This window comes from Schistocerca cancellata, chromosome 3, assembly GCF_023864275.1.
Source record: "Schistocerca cancellata isolate TAMUIC-IGC-003103 chromosome 3, iqSchCanc2.1, whole genome shotgun sequence".
NCBI classification, from domain to species: Eukaryota; Metazoa; Arthropoda; class Insecta; order Orthoptera; family Acrididae; genus Schistocerca; species Schistocerca cancellata.
In genome coordinates this window covers 406350190-406367158 of record NC_064628.1, presented here as the reverse complement: position 1 = coordinate 406367158, position 16969 = coordinate 406350190, and the positions used below count along the sequence as shown (strand labels likewise).

Genomic DNA, 16969 nt, shown 5'->3' with positions numbered 1-16969 from the left:
ACTGCGAAAGCAAAGAGAGCTTCACTCCAAATTTAAACGCAGCCAAAACCTCTCAGACAAACAGAAGCTAAACGATGTCAAAGTTAGCGTAAGGAGGGCTATGCGTGAAGCGTTTAGTGAATTCTAAAGTAAAATACTAGGTACCGACTTGACAGAAAATCCTAGGAAGTTCTGGTCTTACGTTAAATCAGTAAGTGGCTCGAAACAGCATGTCCAGACACTCCGGGATGATGATGGCATTGAAACAGAGGATGACAAGCGTAAAGCTGAAATACTAAACACCTTTTTCCAAAGCTGTTTCACAGAGGAAGACCGCACTGCAGTTCCTTCTCTAAATCCTCGCACAAACGAAAAAATGGCTGACATCGAAATAAGTGTCCAAGGAATAGAAAAGCAACTGGAATCACTCAACAGAGGAAAGTCCACGGGACCTGACGGGATACCAATTCGATTCTACACAGAGTATGCGAAAGAACTTGCCCCCCTTCTAACAGCCGTGTACCGCAAGTCTCTAGAGGAACGGAAGGTTCCAAATGATTGGAAAAGAACACAGGTAGTCCCAGTCTTCAAGAAGGGTCGTCGAGCTGATGCGCAAAACTATAGACCTATATCTCTGACGTCGATCTGTTGTAGAATTTTAGAACATGTTTTTTGCTCGAGTATCATGTCGTTTTTGGAAACCCAGAATCTACTATGTAGGAATCAACATGGATTCCGGAAACAGCGATCGTGTGAGACCCAACTCGCTCTATTTGTTCATGAGACCCAGAAAATATTAGATAAAGGCTCCCAGGTAGATGCTATTTTTCTTGACTTCCGGAAGGCGTTCGATACCGTTCCGCACTGTCGCCTGATAAACAAAGTAAGAGCCTACGGAATATCAGACCAGCTGTGTGGCTGGATTGAAGAGTTTTTAGCAAACAGAACACAGCATGTTGTTATCAACGGAGAGACGTCTACAGACGTTAAAGTAACCTCTGGCGTGCCACAGGGGAGTGTTATGGGACCATTGCTTTTCACAATATATATAAATGACCTAGTAGATAGTGTCGGAAGGTCCATGCGGCTTTTCGCGGATGATGCTGTAGTATATAGAGAAGTTGCAGCATTAGAAAATTGTAGCGAAATGCAGGAAGATCTGCAGCGGATAGGCACTTGGTGCAGGGAGTGGCAACTGACCCTTAACATAGACAAATGTAATGTATTGAGAATACATAGAAAGAAGGATCCTTTATTGGATGATTATATGATAGCGGAACAAACACTGGTAGCAGTTACTTCTGTAAAATATCTGGGGGTATGCGTGCGGAACGATTTGAAGTGGAATGATCATATAAAATTAATTGTTGGTAAGGCGGGTACCAGGTTGAGATTCATTGGGAGAGTCCTTAGAAAATGTAGTCCATCAACAAAGGAGGTGGCTTACAAAACACTCGTTCGACCTATACTTGAGTATTGCTCATCAGTGTGGGATCCGCACCAGATCGGGTTGACGGAGGAGATAGAGAAGATCCAAAGAAGAGCGGCGCGTTTCGTCACAGGGTTATTTGGTAACCGTGATAGCGTTACGGAGATGTTTAACAAACTCAAGTGGCAGACTCTGCAAGAGAGGCGCTCTGCATCGCGGTGTAGCTTGCTCGCCAGGTTTCGAGAGGGTGCGTTTCTGGATGAGGTATCGAATATATTGCTTCCCCCTACTTATACCTCCCGAGGAGATCACGAATGTAAAATTAGAGAGATTAGAGCGCGCAAAGAGGCTTTCAGACAGTCGTTCTTCCCGCGAACCATACGCGACTGGAACAGGAAAGGGAGGTAATGACAGTGGCACGTAAAGTGCCCTCCGCCACACACCGTTGGGTGGCTTGCGGAGTATAAATGTAGATGTAGATGTAGATACAAAGGCGGACCAGTCAGCTGACTCGTTCACTGAGTGGATATGCCCTGTCTCGTCCTGCTGGGCGCAGGCGACGGGCTCGCAGCTGGGTACGCGGTCTGGGTGCGTTAGTTCGAGTGGTGAACCTCTACCTGCTAGCCCCAACTGGTGAACCTCTACCTGCTAGCCCCAACTGCTACCTGTCAGCCCACACTCCACCACTGCAGGCAGGTAGGGTCCGCCATGCAGTCGCCGGTATCCACATATAGCAGGACGAGTCAACTATCAGGTGGGCTAGCGAGTCAGCAGGCCAGCTTGGCTGTGTGTGTGTGTGGCTCTGTAGTTGTGGAGCTGGGTGGGACTCACGTGGACGAGCAGCTGGTGGGCGCGCAGCAGGTGCCTGAGCAGCAGCGCGATGTAGTCCAGCTGGCGCGCCGAGTAGTGGTCGGCGGCGTGGCGGCGCCGGGGCGGCGGGGGCCCCAGAGAGCGCTGCACCCACAGCCAGCCGCGCACCAGCACCGCCTCCACGCGCTCCTCCCACCTGCAGCAGGCGGCGAGCCAATGAGGCCAACACACACTCCCCACCACCATATATGTCTGTACTGCAGGGAGGCCTCACACAGATAACACTAAGTAGGAAAACCGAACAGGTAACAGCACAGCATTTGGAGGGCTGCCCTGCAGGTTGGGTGCAAATCGTACATGTAACGATGTGCTAGTCAGGTGAAGTCACGCTCCGTGGTGGAACTGTCATTGCCCTGGGATCACAAACTGTTGGCATAGGAACCATGTCAAGGCAGCTCTGTACCTCTGGCAGAATCGAATCATCGCAGCTCCCCCCCCCCCCCCCTCTCCATCCCTACCTCCTTTGAAACTACATTTTTGGTATTTTACTATGTAATTTTACCAAATTTCATGTGTTTGTAATTAGGTTAGATAGAAATTGGGCATTATTGAAAAATATTATTTAAATGAACAATGTGATAAAAAATATTGCACATAAAAAAATTAGAAGAATCTTTGTAAATAAATTACAAATTCCGAAAAAAAGGAAACAAAATAAATATTTTATTGTTTAAGGCATCTACTGTACAGTGGTGATAATATAGCGCACAATAAACCAAAGGTTTTACTTGCTCCCCATATACTGCCACCACTCGTTAGCTGACAGAAATCGGCAAAAATAGGAAGCCTTCGGCCATGAGCATATTTACTTCAACACCCGCTCGCTGACCTTTCAGATCCTAAAATACCATAGCGAAATGTCAAGAACTCCAATGTTGAATACGACCAGCAGTGTAGGTGGCAGATGTGTGAACCAAATACAATGTTAGCGATGGACGGTTCTTCGCTAGCAGTCGTTTCTTCATCATTCTGCAAGGACAAACTAGAATGCGGCTACAGTGGTAATCTGAGAGATAGGCATTTCTCGTTATATATATATATATATATATATATATATATATATATATATATGTGTGTGTGTGTGTGTGTGTGTGTGTGTGTGTGTGTGTGTGTGTGTGTGTGTGTGTATATACCGGTCAGATTTGTGTCACCTCTGTATCTCTGTCCCTGGCGATGGTCTACTTCGGCACCCCTCAGTACAGCCTTGGTTGGCACCTCTGTAGTACGTCAGCAACCAAGCCCAGTTAACAATCTCATCTTAAGTTTACGGGGAATCTACCTATAACGAATACTAAACAGGTAATCACCAATTCTTTGTGATATAGTAAGTTATTGTGTCGTTTATAAAATTTAGTTCCTGTAGCACGTCACGTCTCGAAACTGACCAACTCATTTCTATAAAAAATGGCAAAAATAGAGTCTCACCCCCAACCCCCACCATCAACTCAGAAAAAATTCTGTGGAGTGACGCAAAATGTTAACAGACACTGCAGATGCTTTGACTTGCTAGCCCACCAACCTCACAGGGTTCCACTTACTTATCGGTTTCCTTCAGTTTTAACTTGAGTATGCCACCATAGCATAAAATCAGCACATCTGCTTTCATGGAAGGACTAAGCATAGGTGAAACTGAGCGCCATTAATCCTGTAAGAGGAGCATATTTCGTTTAAAATAAAATAACATTTTCTCTCACAAGGAGTTCAAGACTCTAAGTTATGGAAATAATACGAAAAACAGTGGCTTGGAAAACTTAAAGGAAATAGCACAGCCTTTGGAAATTTGTAGGCAGGCTGACGCAAATTGAATGTATAGACATGTGTCCAGTTCGTTTATTTTTACCTTCTGCTGTTCAGTAACTGTGCAAAGTTGAGTAATATTTCAATTTCCTAGGTTCTGCCTCCTATAACTTCAGCCAACAGCTGTCAATAATGGATACAAACCAAGTTTTCGTCACAGATGAATTGTGGTTCACCTTGGAGGAGGGGTGATTCACGAAGATATGCAAATATTTTAATATGTTATTCTAGAAGTAGAACTAAAGAAAGAAGTTCATCTGAACGTAGGTACGCAAATGTTTAGTTACGGAGTTACGGCTAATAAAAGATTTTGCCAGAAATTTAGCAATTTCGCTAATATGACGCCATCACAAAACTGCACGAGGTTAAAGTAAAGCACAATTTCTATTTATTTTGTTGTTACTGATCTGTTGAATCTAATAAAACTTATCCCAGACGCGTATCTGCAGTCGTTTTCCAGAACATCCAGATTATGAACGCTAGGTAGAGAACCTGTCTCCTGTAACATTCGAAATACTCCACTAATGGTTCGCGCATTCCGAATCCTCCAAGTTCGATAATGTACGTGATATTCGTTGATTGCAGCCGTAGCGTTACCATCACATTTGCCATAAATAAACACCATATCTGCGTATTCCTCTGTTGTAAATTTGAAAGGCATCCCTATTTCATAAACAATCTACAAATTACTACAGTTACTATGTGGTTTCACTTAAATACGCCGTTGTTATTATGTTATTTCACTGAACAATACAGAAAACTAACTCGTTTCAAGGCTAGGAAACGACTGAAACGACTCACTAACGGTTGCCAACAATGACATAAACGTTTATACATTCTTAACGGAAAGTAAATAATTTTACTCCCGTAGTTATCTTTGCTTCCCTGGATGATCTGGACCACTACTGCAGATACACGTCTGGGAAATGTTTTATTAGATTCATGAGACCAATTACAACAAAATAAATAGAAATAGTGCTTTACTTTAACCTCGTACAGTTTTGCGATGGCTTCATATTAACGAAATTTCAGGCAAAATCTTTTATTAGCCGTAACTCCGTAACTAAACAGTTGCCGACCTATAACTTTTTTCTTTAGTTTTGCTTGTAGAATAACAGATTGAAATATTTGCATGTCTTCGTGAATTACCCCGTATAAAATAGGTCATGAAGGGAGAATCTGCTATTCTCCATCAAATGTCGATGAATAAGATGTACAGAAGGGGAAATGCCTAAGAACTGAGAGGATTTTTCAGTAAAAGCAAGGACAGAAAATCAGGACTCAAACAGAGCATAAAAAGCAACAGGATAACATTCAGTTAACATAGTCTACTATGTCTTATAATGATATTTTGTTGAGTAAGAAAACACTATAAATTAAACAACATATTAAACTGGTAAGATAAGGCAAGAAAAATGTAGGTGATATTGCGGGAAGTATTTCGTGTCATTGTGAATCAGAAGACAAATAAGAGACACATTGTGATGACCAGGCAACTGTTGTGGTGAAGCATCACACAGGAAGCAGAGCAGATGTCACATCGCATCAATATTTGTGTCAAAACACACGAATAGTGTTTGATCTACTGTGAAAGGTCGCAAAATGTTGATAGTAGATGAAAGCAGCTGATTCGTTGGTTGATCAGTCTGAAAACACACACAACAGTTGTTGTAGTAAATGCTGTGCCAGTGAAATGTCCTGCCCTGCAGTGACATGAAGTCGACAAGAGAGTCAGCAACTGTAAAAACATTTTGTTCCGAGGTATCACAGCTTTCACTTCACCCCATGGATGGACTGTGCATGCTTATGTAAACTACATGAAGCAGTAGATAAAAACTGTGCACGGTGACCAAAGAGCAAAGGAGGAAAGCTTCTACGTGACAAAAAGGGCCTTTCGCTGTCTATAAGACAGTGTATCACTATATGCCTTACTGTGATTTCTCTGTATACTGGGTTGCCAAATGGTACTGGTATGTACCAAAGGATAATGTGTTGCCATCGTCACTCCTCATGCTATAAAAGCTTAAACAACACAGGCCAAATAGTCACCACATTGAGTAGCCTCCAAACTCAACATCCCTCACTTCTCTTTAACGTTTCTGAGACTTCAAAATGTCTGGTTTTCTGATACGACTTAACGTTTTGTACAAACTCTCGGTTCATATCTTCATGCAGGGCTATACATAGTAGCACTAGGACGACATTTACAAAACAGTCTCATGCGGTCACATACTTCTATAAGCAAAAATCGGTAACCGATTGATCACTTCTTATAACGTTAATTTTCAGCGCAATAAAAGTCGATTCAACATGTGATTGCCTATACTTAACTTTCTTCTGATGACAACCGCTTCACACATATTTAGCACAGTAGGTATCAATGTGTGAAATAACTTTTCATTTTTCTTTGTGTTTCAGATTACTCCTAATGTGCTAAGATATATTGAGATTTAGACAAACCTTTTATTGTCAGATAGATAACAGCTTCACAGTGGATAGCTACAGTGAGTTAATTTTGTGAAACATTAAAGACAAAATATTGCGCAAAATGAATTCCCTGGTTTTCGTAAAAAAAAAATTGTGTGTTGAAGCAAGAGGTAGATAGACTTCAGCCCCCACATTTAGATTCACTCAGCAGATGAAATATTAATTACAGAATCAGTAACAAAGCATTCATTAATTTCCATTACTAGCTTGTGTCAATCTGTTTTTACACTCGTTTTTTATATTAAAATAAATTAACTATAAATATCTAAAGTTCTAAATTGAGCAGAATTTTATATGGTCATGTGTATTAGGTAAAATGTAGTACGACGTAGACTGTGATGCAATAAAATCATTACCTTTTCTGTCAGTTGGCATTCTGGATATAATCCACGTGACTAGCACCTGAGAGAACCATCCCAGGTTGCCTACATATAGGGACTGAGCTGCGACAGTGGCAGCAGGACGAGGTCGTCACTTCTGTCCCATCTCCTAAGCCACGCCCCATTCTATGAAATACCGAATAAGAGAGCTTCTAAGTCAACACACATACGTATTTAGATCTCACAACCTCATTATACCATCAAATCACATTTTTCAATTAATTTTTAAACCACACCACATTATTGGATACAGGCCAGTCAGAGAGTTTCTAAGCCAGCATAGATACACATTTTATATCTCCTAATCCTCAGGACAGTACTTAACCGTCCAATCACATTTTTCACCTCCTCCTTAAGCCACACCACTTTCTTGGAAATAAGCCAATCAAAAAGCTTCTAAGCCAAAATACACATCCTTTGCTCTCCTAATCACAGTCCAGTATTTAACTAGCCATGTAAACGTAACATCCAGTCAGTTTGTACTCAAGTGTTGACCCTCTTGTTCTCCGTTCTCCATTAAGCGAAGACTATAGTTCGAGCTTTGTACCCCATTTGGTTCAAGGTACAATAGACCCTCAAATTAAGTGTCACAATGTTATTCCCACATCTCAATTGTTTGTATTACTGTTGTACAACAGCACAAAACACACATGGCGCTAATGATCTAACTTACACTTTAATATAGTCTTCGTGCCTAAAATATAACTATAAATGCTCCAGCTAAGTGCCACGATGCTATATCCACTCTAAGTTGTATTTCTTATTGTTCTAGTCAATGAGGCTAAAAACGAACTAGGCAGCAAATTGTTATTGATAGATGACTCTTCCTAACGAACAAATAGGCGTTCAGATCGCAGTGTGTGTGTGTGTGTGTGTGTGTGTGTGTGTGTGTGTGTGTGTTTGTGATAATATGACAGTGGGTGAGGAGGAATGGCGAGTGTTGTGATACAGTCACATATGTGTAATGTCAGGGAGACAGTGCTAAGATGTGTACATATGCTTATTAAGCAAGCTCTCAGACGAAACTTATTCTAAAAGTAGGATGTATAACCAGTAGTCACGCCATGATTATGTAAGGGAGGAGGTATGATTACGACAGAGTGTGTTCATGCACATACACAGCCAAGGTCACCAACAAGTCAAGACACGTTGATGTGTTCAAACCTGTACGTGTATCTCTCATATACAACAGATACAGGCAACACGTGTGTCAGATTACTGTCAGAAGGGGCAGTTGCGTACTAGTGGACTGCCAAGAAACATTAGATAATGGATGGTTAGAAATGTTAAAGAAGGAAATGTGTGGTGTACTTAACCGCTATCTCTGAGGTAGATTCTCCAGGATCAACTTTTTGAGATGTTGCAGTAACTTTGAGCAGACAACTACTACCTTACAGGTTCAGATTTAATGCAAGATTGTGCTGGAATTTTCTGGTATAGAACATAGTAGGTTACCTTCTTTCCTCCGAAAATGGTGCTTGGTCACGTTATAAATGTTTGTTTTTGTACCATCTGTAACAAAGCCTCAAGCAGGTCTAAGAGGAACTGTCAGCTATTACAGCCTTCCCTATTCAGCATTTTATTTTAACCATATGTGTTGAACAACTTCAACAGTTCCCTTTTACAGAAAGCCAAGCTACATGGTGCAGTGACAACAAACCAGGCTTGCATTAGGGGAGGGGGGGGGGGTCAGTTTTGATTTACTTAAATCACTTTGGGCAGATACCAGGATGGTTCCTTTGACATAGCGCAGCCAATTCCCTTACTCATTCTTTACTCATTCTGAGCTTGTGCTCCATCTCTAACGATCTCGATGTCGAAGGACATTAAATGCTAATCTTCCTTCCTTGTTTTACAAAAGTTACTCCTTGAATTACAGTTGTTTGTGTTAGTGTATTCAAAAGAAAACTGCTAACAAAAGAGATCGAAATGTGAAAATATGAAATGGTGTACTTGGCATAATCAGCTATTATGATGGAAGAATGGGTGGTTGAAAGCATAGCAACCTTCATTTCCTACATACACGAAAATAAATAAAGTTGACAAATCGACTGTTCAGTGTCTTTTTTTTTTCATCAATGTGTCATGTAGTTTCCATTGGGCAACAGCATAAGTCAGTCTTCAACAAGTGTACTTTAACCTCTGAATTAGATCAGTAGTACCAATAAGCAAATCACCTGTGTTTTGTACCTTTGCAGAACAAAAATATAGGCAATAATACTGATGTGGTAGTAACATCCTAATTATTCTGAGGGCCCGTTGCACCCTGCACCGCGTGTGGTACAAAGATGAACTAGTGTTGATGCTAAATGTACCCTAACCCACGTGTATTTTGTGCTGTTACGTATGAAATATTTTCTTATTTTGGTATATAATACACAAAGTTTTAGATGCTGTATTATTCTGGTGCATAGATAGAATTTTCGTCCATGATCAGAGATCACAGTTTCCTTCCTGTAGAACATTCTTCATCACTGTCTTTAGCAGAAGCAAACTAAGCAGACACCACTTCATCCAAGCGTGTACGATGGTAATATACCGTATTTGGTGCATTCCGTAATGATATTGGCGTATTACGAAAATATGAAAGTTGAGTGACACATTGCACTAAAGATCCCACCAAAACACATCATTTTGGTATGCGTTGTTGTGGTGAAATATCGGTAAATGTGATGGCGATGGATGAACATGCTATCGAACGTGGCTTTATTTAATAGTTGATTATGGAAAGAAACAAGATGTAATCAACAAACTTTTTGAGAGAGCCTTCACGCCACAGTTCCGATTGGTAAGTGTCGCAGCCTTCCTCAAAAGGTAGCTGCAGAATACTAACTCCGACCAAAAGTAATCAAAAAGCTGTATCAGCCAGTGAGTAACGTTAATTACATTTTTCTAGTGTAGAACATGATGTTACCTTCCTTTCTCCTAAAATGGTGCTTGCTCATGATATGAATGTTTGTTTCTGTATCACCAGTAACATAGACTCAAGTAGGCCTAAGAGGAACTGTCAGCTATTACAGCCTTGCCTATTCAGCATTTTATTTCAACCATATGTGTTTTGCACTGCCATAGTATTAGCATTGTGGCACATAATCTGCGATTTTATAGTCCCATTATATATGCCAAACGCATCTTCACCTGTAAGTGACATGAATAGTGTCAGTATCCTCACATACTTTGATACTTAATACAGACATTAGGTAGATCTGGAGATAATACTGCGACTCTTAAACTGAGGGTCCACAGTTTTGTTTTAGGTGGTAAGTGTAATTTAAGATGCAAGTTACACAGTAATTACACTCCGTGTTCTTTTTGTTTGGAACTGTCAACTATCAATGCCTTGCCTGGTTTACATATTATTTTAGCCACATTTGTTCTCTACTGCTATAGAACTGTAATACAGGGAATTTATACATGCAAATAGCATTGTTACACTTAATATAAGTGTCGATAGTCGTGTTTTAGGCGCTGTCTGCGTAGTGCCCTGAAAGTTACATTGAAGAACCAAAGAAGCTGGTACCCCTGCGTAATATCGTGTTGGGGCCCCCACGAACACGCAGAAGTGCCGCAACACGACGCGGCATGGACTCGAATAATGTTTGAAGTAGTGCTGGAGGGAGTTGACACCATGAATCCTGCATAGGACTATCCATAAATCAGTAAGAGTAGGAGGGGTTGAAGATCTCTTCTGAACACCACGTTGCAAGGTATCCCAAGTATGCCCAATACTGTTCATATCTGGGGAGTTTGGTGGCTAGCGGAATTGTTTAAACTCAGAAGAGTTTTCCTGGAGCCACTCTGTAGCAATTCTGCACGTGTGGGGTGCCGCATTGTCCTGCTAGAATTGCCCAAGTCCGTCGGAATAATAAATGGACATGAATGGATGCAGGTGATCAGACAGGATGCTTACGTACGTGTGACCTGTCAGAGTCGAATCTAGTCGTGTTAAGGGTCCCATATCACTCCAACTGCCGGCCGCGGTGGTCTAGCGGTTCTGGCGCTGCAGTCCGGAACCGCGGGACTGCTACGGTCGCAGGTTCGAATCCTACCTCGGGCATGGGTGTGTGTGATGTCCTTAGGTTAGTTAGGTTTAAGTAACTCTAATTTCTAGGGGACTTATGACCTAAGATGTTGAGTCCCATAGTGCTCAGAGCCATTTGAACCATTTTTTCACTCCAACTACACGCGCCCCACACCATTACAGAGCCTCCACCAGCTTGAACAATCCCCTGCTGACATGCAGGGTCCATGAATTCACGAGGTTGTCTTCATACCCGTACACGTCGATCCGCTCGTTATAATTTTAAACGAGACTCAGACGACCAGGCAACATGTTTGCAGTCATCAATAGACCAATATCGGTGTTGACGGGCCCAGGCGAGGCGTAAAGTTTTGTGTCGTGCAGTCATCAAGGGTACACGAGTGGAGCTTCAGCTTAGAAAGATCATATCGATGAAGTTTCGTTGAATAGTTCGCACGTTGACACTTGTTGATGGCCAACCATTGAAATCTGCAGCAATTTGCGGAAGGGTTGCACTTCTGTCACGCTGAACGATTCTGTTCAGTCGTCGTTGGTCCCATTCTTGCAGGACCTTTTTCCTGCCGCAGCGATATCGGAGATTTTATGTTTTACCGGATTCCTGATATTCACGGTACACTCGTGAAATGATCGAACGAAAAAATCCCCATTGCATCGCTACCTCGGAGATGCTGTGCTCTATAGCTCGTGGACCGACTATAACACCACGTTCAAACCCACTTCAATCTCGATAACCTGCCATTGTAGCAGCAGTACTCGATCTAACAACTGCGTCAGACACTTGTTGTCTTATATAGGCGTTGCCGCCCGCAGCGCCATATTCTTCCTGTTTATATACCTCTGTATGTGAATAGGCCAGCCTATACTAGTTTCTTCGGGCTTCTGTGTATATTTTACAGAAATCGTTTTCCCGAGTGCACTAACAAATTTTCGAAGGTCACACTGTATGCTAGTCACGGTCTAGAGAACGTGACAGTATCGCAGAAGCATACCAACATACAGCAAGCAGAGCAGGCAGTGTGAACAGCGCAGTATGACAGCATCCGGAATGCAGCTCTGCAAACTCTACAGTACAGAGTAATGACGTGCAGCATCCGTACTCCAGCGTTTCAAGGAATTCCAGTACTGACGAGAAACGCAGTGGAGGGGACAATGGTCTGTAACTGAGACACCACAGTGTGGACAGGACCACAAACATCTCTGGTATAACGAGGGTATATGGCGGCCTAAACTGTTATAGTGACGTAATGTCGGGATTTAAATACCGCTGTTTCAGACATTTCGTCCTCAGAGACTGGTTATTCCGTCTGCATCACCGATTATGGCTGAATGACAGTTTCGCTAGTTACAGGTTAACACTGGTAGTGAACCGTGATGTGCTGCTTGCTGCCCGCTTGAAGACTTCAGCTTCAAGACTGCAGCTTGCCAACTGTAGCTGGACTTCATCGCTCCACACTGCTGTTATTGAAGGGTAACAGCCACCACTGACAGGTGATGTCAAGGAATATACAAGTCCTGGTAATTTCCAAGAATGTTTGCCTATGGAAGCCGCGGGCTCCAAGCGATAGCTATCGAACGTGCGATTGTATATCGATCAAATGACTGTGGTGGCGGGCGTTATGAGCATGTTAATAGTGGTCAATACAGCAACGACAAAACAAGAGCGTAACTAAAACACTTGTAATTACAAAGGAAACGACTTACTTTACTCGCCGTCGATGTTGTCGTCATGAGAAAGTCCATTTCATGTGTATGCTACGGGAAGCATTTCCTTTTTGCCGTAACCTGAGTAAACTCTGCAAATGTCACACAAAAATATGGGCAGAGTGTCAAATGCGTTAACTTTTCCTTGTAAACGCAATTTATGGAATTAGAGGTAGTGAAACAAGAAGAATTCGTCTCTTTCTCGTGGATGCCCCTCTGTTTTAATGGAAGATTTCACAGATTTCGACAGGCGCTCGATGTTCTTCATGTGCACACTGGGGTCATCCGAAGGTAGGATCTCTACAAAGTGGTTGACGAACTCGTGATTGAGTCCTTCTGCTTTCAGTGTCTTGTAGGACTGAAAGCCGTCTGTAATGACTTTACTACCGGTCAGTATAAAGTGCTTTATCAAACCGACTAACGTTACCTTGTCTCTAGACTACACTCTCACAACAAAACGCTTCCGGGACTCTCGTTCTATACCACCAAATACCAAATACGTTTATTTCATTCTTTGAAGGTCGTCCTACCTGGTTCTTTCTTCTTGCTATGTGTGATTCGCCCACTTCAACAACTTTACTCAGTCCACTGTCTTTCGTTACTATTCAATAACACACTTCTCCGCAAAACCCGAAATAGTCGAACATTGGTATTAGTAGATAAGTCAGTTTCCGATGCTGTTGCTTGCAGGGTGTAGTCTCGAATCAAACAAGATAGAAGAATTAATGCTGGTCTGCTTGGAATAGTCAAAGCATCTATTCTTCGTGGTAGTCGTTCGTTTTCCACACTTTCCGCAATGAAATTGTAACGGTATTTCGGTATCAGAACTCTTTTTACGAAGTTTTGCACACTTCGCCCCGCCGCAGTCTACACAGTCCCTCCTTTCCTCATCCGCGGTATTAGTCCATATTTGCGACAAAATGTCAAACAACTTTATACATTGCATAAGCATGGAATTAGATTCTTCCACGTGAGGCAATCGGCCGAAGAAACGTCAACACCAGACATACCACTCACTTCCGACATAAATTGTCTGGGTCTCTCTAGTAACTCACAAATAATTTATCATAACGCCCGCCACAACAGTCTTGTGATCGAATTACAATCGCAAGTTCGATAGCTATCGTTTGTAACCCGCAGCTTGGATAGGCAAACATTCTTGGAAATTACCCAAGTCACTATATATGTTCGTGTCCAGACATTGAACGCAAGATCTGACTAATTACAGCCTGCACAGAAGCGTTTAAGCATTCTTCCCGGGCTCCATACGTGAATGGAACAAGAAGGAACCACAAAAAACTGGTACAATAGGAAATACCCACTTCCATACACTTCGTAATGGATTGCAGAGTATGTATGGAAATGTAGATACAGAGTCTTCACACGGCAAAATTATATGTCTTAAGATGAGTTTTGGATCTTTTCTTTCTTGACCTACGTATTGTACAATGCACAAAGACGTGATATAACATATCGGACATCTACGCGACCTCCGTGCGCCGCCTCGCCCTTGTACACGCGCCGGCCGGGATGTCCGAGCGGTTCTAGGCGCTTCAGTCCGGAACTGCGCGACCGCTACGGTCGCAGGTTCGAATCCTGCCTCGGGCATGGATGTGTGTGATGTCCTTAGGTTAGTTAGGTTTAAGTACACCACTGGCCATTAAAATTGCTACACCAAGAGGAAATGCAGATGATAAACGAGTATTCATTGGACAAATATATTATACTAGAACTGCCATGTGATTACATTTTCACGCAATTTAGGTGCATAGATCCTGAGAAATCACTACCCAGAACAACCACCTCTGGCCATAATAACGGCCTTGATACGCCTGGGCATTGAGTCAAACAGAGCTTGGATGGCGTGTACAGGTACAGCTGCCCATGCAGCTTCAACACGATACCACAGTTCATCAACAGTAGTGACTGGCGTATTGTTACGAGCCAATTGCTCGGCCACCATTGACCGGACGTTTTCAATTGGTGAGAGATCTGGATAATGTGCTGGCCAGGGTAGCAGTCAAACATTTTCTGTATCCAGAATGGGCCGTACAGGACCTGCAACATGCGGTCGTGCATTATCCTGCTGAAATGTAGGGTTTCGCAAGGATCCAATTAAAGGTAGAGCCACGGGTCGTAACACATCTGAAATGTAACGTCCACTGTTCAAAGTGTCGTCAATGCGAACAAGAGGTGACCGAGACGTGAAACCAATGGCACCCCATACCATCACGCCGGGTGATACGCCAGTATGGCGATGACGAATACACGCTTCCAATGTGCATTCACCGCGATGTCGCCAAACACGGATGCAACCATCATGATGCTGTAAACAGAACATGGATTCATCCGAACAAAATAACGTTTTGCCATTCGTGCACCCAATTTCATCGTTGAGTACACCATCGCAGCCCTCCTGTCTGTGATGCAGCGTCAAGGGTAACCGCAACCATGGTCTCCGAGCTGATGTCCGTTCTGCTGCAAACGTCGTCGAACTGTTTGTGCAGATGGTTGTTGTCTTGCAAACGTCCCCATGTGTTGAGACAGGGATCGAGACGTGGCTGCACGATCCGTTAGAGCCATGCGGATAAGATGCCTGTCATTTCGACTGCTAGTGATACGGGGCCGTTGGGATCCAGCACCCTCCTGAGTCCATATTCTGCTAACAGTCATTGGATCTCGACCAACGCAAGCAGCAATGTCTCGATACGATAAACCGCAATCGCGATAGGCTACAATCCGACCTTTATCGAAGTCGGAAACGTGATGGTACGCATTTCTCCTCCTTACACAAGGCATCACAACAACGTTTCACCAGGCAACGCCGGTCAACTGCTGTATGTATGAGAAATCGGTTGGAAACTTTCGTCATGTCAGCACGTTGTAGGTGTCGCCACCGGCGCCAACCTTGTGTGAATGCTCTGAAAAGATAACCATTTGCATAAGACAGCACCTTCTTCCTGTCGGTTTAATTTCGCGTCTGTAGCACGTCATCTTCGTGGTGTAGCAATTTTAAGGGCCAGTAGTGTAGTTCTGTTCTAGGGGACAGACGACCTCAGCTGTTAAGTCCCATAGTGCTCAGAGCCATTTGAACGTTGTACACGCACACACGAGGCGACGGCCGCTACTCACGAGCAGTCGCCGTCCGCGGCGTCGTCCGCTGCAGCCGCCAGCCTCGCCTCGGCGTGCAGCTGGTGCAGGAAGGCGCGCAGCACGTCGGCGTCCTGCTGGCAGTCCTCCTCGCACAGGGCGGCCGCGGCGGCGCCGCCCCCCGCCCAGGGCGCGTGCAGCAGCAGGTCCAGGCCGGGCAGGAAGAAGCAGGGCAGGCGCCGCGACGCCAGCGCGCCGGCCAGAGCGTCCAGCAGGCGCAGCGCCGCGCGCGGCCACTCGCCCAGGGGCCAGTCGCCGGCGTCCGCCTCCAGCAGCCGCAGCAGCAGGCAGCGCAGCATGGGCCGGCTGGCCACGCGCAGCGACATCTGCAAGTGGGGGTACGAGCTGTATGCGTGAGTTCCATGACAAAACACAGCGCTCTGCGTGTCCAGCAAGCACAGCGGAATATGTAGCCGCTATCCCAGCAGGCAGTCGTCCATGTCCACCTCCAGCAGCGGCAGCAGCAGGCAGTGCAGCATCGGGCGGTTGGCCATGTGCAACGACATCTGCGAACAGGGCTGCGAGCTGTACGTTTGGGTCACATGACAAAACACCACTGTACATGTCAAACAAGCACTGCTGATTGCGCAGCCACTGGTCCAGTGGACAGTTGTCGATGTTCACCTCCTACAGATGCAGCAGCATAGGACAGCTTACAATGCACATCAACACCTGCGGTCAAGGGTGCGAGCTGTACATGTGGGTCCCATGACAAAGCAGGGCAATCTGCATGTCCAGCAAGCACATCAGAATGAGTAGTCACTGGCCCAATGGGCAATGGTCCACATCCACCTCCAGGAGCTGCAGCAGCAGGCAATGCAGCAAGAGGAGCTGGCCACACTCAGTGACATCTGCAAGTGGGGATGTGAGCTGTACATTTGGGTCGCATCACAAAACACCACTGTGCATGTCGAGAAATCACTGCCGAATTCGCAGCCACTGGTCCAGCAGGCAGTTGTCCATGTCCACCTCCTACAGATGCAGCAGCAGGCAACACAGCATGGGACAGCTTGCAACGCACATCAACACCTGCAAGCAGGGGTACGAGCTGTTTATGTGGGTCCCATGACAAAGCAGAGCAATCTGCGTGTCCAGCAAGCACAGCAGAATGAGTACTCACTGGCCCAATAGGCA

General features: G+C 44.3%; 1 protein-coding gene across 1 annotated transcript in view; it reads right to left on the bottom strand.

Moving 5' to 3' along the window:
* Window positions 1–16969, bottom strand: part of LOC126176339 (uncharacterized) — a 337183-nt gene that overhangs the window by 119325 nt on the left and 200889 nt on the right. The window contains exons 8-9 of the mRNA XM_049923491.1: window positions 15818–16161; window positions 2240–2414 (exon numbers count right to left, since the gene is read on the bottom strand). Coding sequence (XP_049779448.1) covers window positions 2240–2414; window positions 15818–16161 — 519 coding nt within the window. The remainder of the gene's footprint in view (window positions 1–2239; window positions 2415–15817; window positions 16162–16969) is intronic.